The sequence below is a fragment of the Sinocyclocheilus anshuiensis genome, unplaced genomic scaffold, assembly GCF_001515605.1.
Source record: "Sinocyclocheilus anshuiensis isolate Anshui unplaced genomic scaffold, SAMN03320099.WGS_v1.1 scaffold487, whole genome shotgun sequence".
In the NCBI taxonomy this organism is placed as follows: Eukaryota; Metazoa; Chordata; class Actinopteri; order Cypriniformes; family Cyprinidae; genus Sinocyclocheilus; species Sinocyclocheilus anshuiensis.
Window position 1 is genome coordinate 2,433,149 of NW_015548240.1, and position 9,173 is coordinate 2,442,321.

The following is a 9,173-nucleotide window of genomic DNA, read 5'->3' on the forward strand; positions in this document are numbered from 1 at the left end:
ACAAGAACCAACATGTGTATTATTATGCGAAATGTATATACAAGGTAAGCGCTATCGTGAAAGCTTCAATGAGACACTTGTGTATATATACCTCTGGAAGATTTAACGGCTTCTAACACTTGACTTTGGGCAGGTCTGGACATAATCAAAAACACTTTAAAGCTGCCTATCGCTGATTCCTCCTTAGCCCCAAGGGTCAAAGGTCGCGCCACAGTTCACAGACATAATCCCTAAATTCAGCTTTGTGTAAAAATTTTCTTCTTTTTAAGGAAAAAGAGTGAAGTGTAAACAAAAGAAAAAACATTCTTTGAATGTCTCATTTGCTGACACAAATCCCTGTTTCATTTGACTATCCAATGATGAAAAAAGGATGAAAAACACCAATCGCACAAGCCCAAAAGCTTTCAGATCAGACAGCAAAAAAATACTTATATTTTTGTCCAGTTTGTCTGGTTCTTTCATACGTAATGATCTTTCATGTGCTCGCTTAAACTCTCGTTCACATTGTTCTTGCAGCGGTTGTCTTTGCTGCTGTAGCGTGTCCTGTTTGGCTGATTTTGGGCTGTAGTGTGAATAGTGTACACTGCGTCCCCTTTAGTGTACGCAAGAGATGAGCACTTATGCAGAACCAGCCCTCTGTCGCTCTCTTCATATCCTTCTTCCTCCTCTTCCTCTCGCTCGGCTCCGTCTCCAACCCGATCCAGAGGGTAAAGCAGGTTCTTGTTCTCCTGCAGCGGGTCTGTGTTGTCTTTGTGAGGCGTGTGAGTGCTCAGTAGTGTCCCGCGCTGGTTGTTGATGCTCTCCTCTATCTGCGTGTCCTCTCTTTGTCTCGCTTTCCAGCGTCTCCTGAACCACCACACGCAGACGATGACACATGAGATCCATAATACCACAAACAGCACACACAGCAACGGAATGAGGTAACCTGTAGAAAGAGACAAAAAAAGACATATTCACTACCATTCAAATTTTTTGAGGTCAGTATGATTTTTTTTTTTTTAAGAAATTAATAATTTATCAAAATAAATGGATCAAAAGTGACCGCAAAGACATAAATAATGTTACAAAAGATTTAGATTTCAAATAAATTCTGTATTGCAAATCTTGAAAATGTATTGCAAAAAATGTTTTTTGAGCATCAAATCAGCATATTACAATGATTTCTGAAGGATCATGTGACACTGATGCCTGGAGTAATGATGCTGAAAATTTGACAGCTTTCACGGGAATAAATTATATTTTAAAATACACTAAATTAGAAAACATCTTACCAACCCAAAACTTATTATATGCATTTAAATTATTTTATAAATAAACTCTAATTAAATTATAAATTAAATCATAATTATTTAAAAGATTAATTATAATAATAGATTTATGTTATGATGTCTAAAAGAGACTCACCGACTTGGGGACGTGGATCCTGAGTGTCAACTCTGACCTCTCTCACAGCCAACAGCAACGTGCTGTTGTGAGGTTTGGACAGAACATCAATGATGGAGCGGACAACATCCTGTATCTGAGCTCGTCCCTCAACAAAGGTGTTTTGCTCATACGACTGTGGAAATCAAAGCAGAGAGAATGAAAAAGAGCAAATGAAAATTTGAAGCTATATGAAGCTATAGTCCTGATGTTTTACTTGCATTCACATAATTATATCACTTGTTGGAAAACTCCAAAACAACAACAACAGAGTCAATGTAATGCTATTTGGCCCCAAAAAGACAGTATACAATGGTAGAATATCTGTAAACCGTAAAATGAAAAAAAAACAACAACTAAGAGCCAAATTGATAGAGACACACAACCTCACGACTGAAACAGGCAGACACAAAAAAAATTAGACATTCAGGAAAAGTTTAACCACAAAATAAATCAGATAAAACAAACATTTGATTATGAAGCAAGCAATGAGAAAGTCCCTGTTCTATTAGGATAACTAATAAGGGAAAATCTAATTTGAGTCTGGAAATAAAATTGTGACGAAATAATATTTCTTTTTTTTCCCTTTGATTTCGTAAGAAAACATACTAAAATTGAAACTAAAAAAAGAAAAAGTACAGTCAGAGAAAAGGGAAGGAGGAATGATAGAGACATAGTGGAATGACAGAGACAGAAAGACAGCGTAAAATAGGAGGAAAGGAATTTAGAGTGAGTAAGGAAAAAAAGAATAGCTAGATCAGAAATGAAAGAAGTTAGACCTGACTGGGCAAGTTATTCACCTTTCCCTTAAATTTCATGACCAGCCACATGTAATTTGTCTGTGGTAATAGTCAGGGTATAACCACGCTGGAGCCCGGGGGGACGTCCCAATGCTGAGCTTATAACATCAGCAAAAAGCGCAGCCTTATGAGGGCTCACACCATAAAAGGTTACCGCTCCTTTTCCGGAAAACTTTCAATGTTACAACATAAATCTTAATAGCATTACAACATCACAGAAAGAGTAGAAATAAGATTCTGGCCATTAAGGGCTTAAAGTAGAGGGCCAGACTTTACACCAAGAGATTGCATTACTACAGCAATGGTCTCAGAGTGAGTGAAGGAGATAAAGAGAAAGACGAGAAGGTGCAGAGCAGGACAGGTGAGATATGTTAAAGGATGAAAAGCTGGATTTTTGATGTGAAAGAAACATTTAGACGAGAGAATTGAAAGAAAATAAGTCACAAAAGAATTCACAAAAAAATCAGAAAAAGACTCAAATTTTACAAGCTCTCTTTGGAAGCTGTTTGACTCTGATTTAAAGGGCCTTTTTTTGAAGAAGTGCAAACTGGAAGAAAGGCAAGGAAATGTTTTAAAGGACAGACGAGATGGAAAGAAAGAAATAAACACTCCGAAGTGAAGGAAAACAGATGTGATGGTTTCAGGAAGAGCGTGTTATTGAATGAAAAAAATCTGTATTTTGATGCACCCTGTTTTACGCTGCCTTCAAGTTTTGTTAGAGTAATTGCTTTTATGAGATAAGCACACATAAATGTCGCCACAGTTGTGTTTAGCAGCAGGAAACTTGGGATTTTCTTTAAGGCCCACTTTCCAAGTAAAAAGTTTGTATTTGTTGGCATTTGAAAACAGCTTCTAATAAATAATGAACTGACAACTTGAGGTACAGTAACAAGAAACAGTTAAATCTTCATCATTAACCTTCTTTTATGTTCAGTCTTTTTAACAGTGTTTTTATATGACACATCAAGATCTGAGACTGAACACGAGTACCAAGCAGACAGGGATTGTTTACAGCAGATGAGGTAATTTTATAGGATTAACGCCTGATGATTAAAGAAAGTGAGCTCACCATAGCAACCTCCACTGCATTTTGGCTGGAAGGTGATTGGTCGCAAAGAATGGAAAGGGTGTGGTCTTTAGCCAGAGTTCGTGTGATTGGCAGATACGTTAGCTCTGTGCAGACTCCTTCAGCAGTAGTGCCCTGTTAAACAAACCCAACACATTTTGAATGGAAAAATCAAGTGTGTCTGAGATAAAGAGCTGTGCATATTTGACATCTGACTTTCAGTACTTTTAGCATTTACTAAATGAAAAACTCTTACCTGCGGGACACTGTCTGAGTCAAATACAAGCGTAACACGAGCACAGTTGTCGTCTAGGTAGCCGTTGTTGGGTAGGCACCGAGTGCCGATGGGCTGTAGACCTTCACGAGTGGCGCATATACCCAGATGATTGCATGGTGGATGAAGGCAAGACAGGAAATGATGCTCTACACACTCCTGTGCTAGTGGACACAGGGGGTGCTGTGGCTCACCAGAGTCTGACTGCAACAAGCAGGGCTGACGACCACAATGCACCTGTGGTCACAATAAAAAAATCTTAATGAAGTATCTATATCTACATGGAGATAAAAATAAATAATAATAAAAATAAAAGAATAAATGATAACATAAACAAAATTATGTCCTTAATGCATTTTCACCTTTTTTAACTCCACCTGACATTAACATTTTACACTGAATGTGACTGCAACTGGTATTTGATTGGTACAGTAGGACAGTCTGAGGTAGCTTGTTGGACTCACTTTAGTGCACCTGATGTTTCCGTTCATGCACTGACAGCTGTTGCACCCATCCTCCCAGCGATCACCGTGATTAGCCTTCACCCCAGAGCGATCGCACGCCTTTCCAACACCAATAACTACAGATGAAGAGAGATGGAGAGGAACACAGAGAAAGACAGTGAGATCAGATCATAAACATTATAGTAGTTTAAAAGTTTGCAGTTAATAAGATTTTTTTAATTAGTACTTCTATTCAGCAGGGATACATTAACATGATCAAACGTGACAGTAAATATATTTATAATGCTTAAAATAAATGCTGTTCTTTTGAACTTTCTATTCATCAAAAAAACCTGAAAAAATTATTTGGGTTTCCACAAATTGATAAAAAGCACAAAATTTGCATTTTAGAATGATTTCTTCATTTGACACTTAAGACGAGTGTTCAGCTTTGCCATTATAGAAATAAATTACATTTTAAAATATATTAAAATAAAAAAGAGTTATTTCAAATAGTAAAACTATTTCACAGTATTACTATTTTTACTGTTTTTTTTTTTTTTTTTTTTAATGAAAAAAATGCAGCGAGATGGAGCAGGGACCTCCATTATATATTGTACATAACTGAGTGATGCATTTTACGCCTTTCCTATTATAATATGCATCAAATAATAATATGCCATCCCATAATTTCAATAAATAAATAATCATAACATTTTACTTAATGCATTTTAATTTGTAAGGGACAATGAAACATTTAACTGAATTCATTCATTTTAATTTTTTTTTTCCACACAAAAGTTGGCAGAGCCTTGCAGAACAACCACAGACCCCTGTTGAAAGCCGCTGAAACAGGCAATTTAGTCTAGTCCAGTTTTGTTTGGCTGAAGTTAAGCTGGGCTCACACGACATGAGTAGACAGCAAAGATTTTCAACACTTAATTTCTCATAATGCAAACAAGTAGGGTGGTCTGTCAGTGGGAACTCACACTCCTGGCAGCGTGGTCCAGCTCGTCCCATGGGGCAAAGACAGCGATATCCATTAATCTCATCCGCACATGTGGCTCCATACGAACAGGGAGAGGACTGACACTCATCTATGTCTGAGATCGAGTGAGTGACAGAAGTAGAGTGTTAGTCTGAATGTATCGAAAGTAGCATCAGATCTTTCTTCCTTATTGTGACATACACCTGAGTGAAATGGCTCATAGAAAAGGAAATAAAAAATGTAGGATGAGGACTTCAATTCATTTGGTTTTGACTGGATATGAATGCAAGCTTGCAGTTGATTGTAAGAAAGCGACATATGTCACCAGATAGAAGTCTGTCATTTCACAAGAAGACTAATATTTGATTGAAAAATTATGAGCTCAGTTTTTAAAATGAAACACATACATGGATAAATTGTTCACAATGTATGAAGTGTGTAATTTTTGCATCACTAGTTGCACTAAATGGAACTGCAAAAACAATGTCTATGTTCAAACTGGTTTTCCAAACATTCCACTTGTAAATTATTATTTAATATTAATATTTGTATAATAATTTAAATAATAGTATCAATGTTAAATATTTTATTTCTTAAAGGTTTTAATATAAAAAAAACTTGAAGGAATGTCATCTCATGAATATTCATAGTCATATTTAGAGATATTTGTATGTTTATTTACTCACTGATTCGACAGTCAGGTCCTGCAAATCCAGGTGCGCACTCACAGCGAAACCAGTTGACCCCATCCACACACTGTCCCCCATTATAACTACAGAAAGAGAGGGACAGAGAGACAGCATCTGAGTATATCTTACCCGCTTAGCAAGATAAAGATGCTACTTGTGCATTAACTTGTAGCTTCCTTCCCACGTTAGATGTGTGGGTTTAGACACATTTATATTCTATATTCAGATTCAAAAGTTCAAACGAAGTTTTGTGAGTGACATGTTTACGGGAGTGATTGTTTTGTTCTCTTTTCTGTACTTTTCTTCACTTACGTTATCTGTTGCATCACTTACCATGGAAGAGGGCTGCAGTCATCAACATCTGAAAACAGAATGAAAACATCTCATAAAGGCAGAACTACCAGATGATATATCAGAACTAGACCTGTCAGGGCAAATCACAGCCTGCCATACACGTGGGAGTAAATCACATTTACACATGCACAAGGTGTAGTTAGTTGATATTTTTTGAAAAGAGAAATTGGTAAGTGGGCATGGCCTTACCTTGAGCACAGGTAGGCCCCTCCCATCCATCCTTACAGATGCAGGTGAAGATGCTGCCCCCTCCAATACAAGTCCCGCCATTTAGACACGGACCAGATTCACACGAGCTGTTCATGGCTAGAGAGAGAGACAGAGATAGTCAGAAAAATATAGATTAAATGAGGTCAACATGGAGGTGTTCTGGCTTCTATCTCACCTGTGTTACAGGTGCTGCCACCCCATCCAGAAGGACACGCACATCGGAATGAGTCTCCATGATCATAGCATGTACCTCCGTTAGCGCATGTACTGGAATCACACTGACTGTCTCCTGTAACATTAACTCTACTTTAAGTACAAGTGCATAAAGTTAAATGCCTAAAATTGAAACTAAAGCATACATTCACTTACGTGAGTTACACGTCTTTCCTTTCCAGTTGTCAGTGCAGCGACAGTAGAAATCATTCAGCAGATCGGTGCACATACCTCCATTTAGACAAGGCTCGCCGCTACACTCATTCACCTCTGAAGAGAAGATTATAATCACTATTATAAAATATTATACATCATCAGTAGCGGTTCGCTCCTGTAAATTAGGCTGGAGTACTTTAATTCTAATGGCGAATATATGCTAGACCCTGTACTAAAACAGACTCAGATTAGCTTTTTTTTAGATCTTGCTAGAACAGCAAGCAACCTGGTTTGTGGAAAGACGCTTAAGGTTAGTAAAAATCTCTTACTTTCAGCAAGACTGCATTTATTTGATCAAAACAGTAATACTGTGAAATATTATTAAAATTTAAAATAAAAAATATAATTTATTCCTGTGATGGAATAAAACAAAAAAGCTGAAGCTAAATATTCAGCAGCCATTACTTCAGTCTTCAGTGTCACATGATCCATCAAAAATCATTCTAATATGCTGTTTTGGTGCTCAAGGGACTTTTATTATTTTTATCAATGCTAAAAATAGTTGTACAGCTTAAATTTTTGTCGAAATAAATCTCTATGGACTAAATGTGTTTAGAGCTCCACTACTAAAAGAGACAATAGTTAAGTTAAGTATGTAGAGCTGATATTTTTACCCAGCTCACAGAGTTGCCCATCAAAGCCATCAGGACAGACACAGCGAAAGGAGTCGATGTCATCAATGCATGTTCCTCCGCTCTGACAAGGAGATGATGCACAGTCATTTACATCTGAGAGAGAAAGCAGAAACCCCCATTAATTGGTGTGTGTACTGTAAATACTGCTATAAAGCTGTAATAATGGTGTGTGTTTAGATGTGCGTAATATTACTCACTCTCATGACAGTATGTCCCAGTGAATCCTGGTTGGCAGGCACAAGTGAAGTTTCCTCCTGACTGACTGATGCAGCGCCCGTGAGGACCACACACATTTGATAAGATGTGCCGAACCGCTTTTGCTGTGCCATTGGTTGTCACGGCAATAGTACAACTGTCAATCACTAATGAGGAAAAAGAACATCATCCAAAACAAGATTAACCAAACATTCACATTAATGTCAGAAGGGGACATACAAAAGGGAAAAAAATGTATTAAAACAGTGTCTATTTACACTTAGTGCAAAAAGCCCACCTTGTTGGCAGAGGCTATTTGCACTAACTCCGCCCACCAATGTATGGTTGGGCTGGACAACATTACAAAAGTTGGCCATCAATTAATGGCTTCAGTGGTGTAGGTTAGTGGTTCTCAGACTGGGGTACGCGTACCCCTGGGGGTACGTGAGATGACGGAGGGGGGTACGCGAACAAAATTCTGAGTTTTGGCATTCATTTAATTCTACCCCAACTTAAAGTAACATTAAAACCGAACATGTATTTCTGACAAGCAAAATGCCGCTTCCAATGTAAAAACAGGAAAATGGGAGTTCCGTAAACGGTCAAATACATGATATCCAATCAGCTTACCTCATCTTTTGCGGTCAAAACTGACTGCATCCACACAAGCAGCGTGCATGTGATAGGATGGCCGCTGAATATGCTGCTTTAGCAAATCGCTCTGCTGTTCAATGTATCTTTGAAGTAGATATTCACTTAATAGCATGAAGAGCAAATATTGACATGGACTGAGATCGATTTAAACTCTCTTCGATACAGACACACTGTGTGCGTGTTATTGTTTTCATGTTTACAATACGAGCAAGAATGCAAATTTCCCTGAATATCCAAACGATGGCAAATGTGCCATTAATTTTTTACAACAGTTCAACAAAAAAGGTCATATTAAATTTTACATTTTAAATGTAGCCTACATTTTGAACAGAATTGTCATGTTTGTTCTATTTTGCAACGAAATAATAGTTCCAACGAAATCCGTATCATCTGGTGTGCGTCTCCAAGCATCATACAGCAGTGTTGCGTTAGTGAACGAATCTGCGGCTTTGAACGATTCGGAGAGTCAGTGATTAATAACCCATTCATAACTACAGCATTTTGCTTCGTTACTAAATGAATGAATGACACGACGCCTGGCTCATTAAGACAGCGACTTGCCGCTGTACCGACGAAACATGCTACCTACCAGATTATGCTACCAAAAATATATTTACATTGTTTTAAGGGTCAGTTTAGGGTAAGGGTAGGTGTGGACGTGTAGGGGAAGGTATGGACATAAAAAAAAGCCTCAAACCACATGAATAAGATGCTGGTAGCACAACATGATAGGTAGCATTTTTTGCTATCGATTTGTGCTACCTATCTTTTTAATGGGAGGTAGCACAATCTGAGCCGGTAGCACAAATCATCAGAACACCGGTGTCCTGCAGAGTTTAGTGTAATTAATTACTTATGAAAATGTTAACGATTACAAAGGGGATTACATTTGAATATTTACACACATCCCACATCCAATTTAATTGATTTATTTCCCAAATTGCACTGACTACTCTGAGACATACGGCCCTATAATTTTCGCGATGCGGAAAACACAGACTGGTTCGTAGAATC

General features: G+C 37.8%; 1 protein-coding gene across 3 annotated transcripts in view; it reads right to left on the reverse strand.

Annotated features, from left to right (window-relative positions):
* Positions 1-443: 443 nt before the first annotated feature.
* Positions 444-9,173, reverse strand: part of LOC107654986 (protein jagged-2-like) — a 48,511-nt gene continuing 39,781 nt past the window's right edge. For all 3 annotated transcript variants that reach the window (XM_016442363.1, XM_016442364.1, XM_016442362.1), the window contains 13 exons: positions 7,508-7,672; positions 7,290-7,403; positions 6,616-6,729; positions 6,422-6,535; positions 6,226-6,342; positions 6,016-6,043; positions 5,680-5,765; positions 4,995-5,108; positions 4,027-4,142; positions 3,545-3,799; positions 3,292-3,423; positions 1,405-1,558; positions 444-925 (listed from right to left, as the gene is read on the reverse strand). In XM_016442363.1, the coding sequence (XP_016297849.1) occupies positions 459-925; positions 1,405-1,558; positions 3,292-3,423; positions 3,545-3,799; positions 4,027-4,142; positions 4,995-5,108; positions 5,680-5,765; positions 6,016-6,043; positions 6,226-6,342; positions 6,422-6,535; positions 6,616-6,729; positions 7,290-7,403; positions 7,508-7,672 (1,976 nt within the window). In that variant the 3' untranslated portion in view covers positions 444-458. The remainder of the gene's footprint in view (positions 926-1,404; positions 1,559-3,291; positions 3,424-3,544; positions 3,800-4,026; positions 4,143-4,994; positions 5,109-5,679; positions 5,766-6,015; positions 6,044-6,225; positions 6,343-6,421; positions 6,536-6,615; positions 6,730-7,289; positions 7,404-7,507; positions 7,673-9,173) is intronic.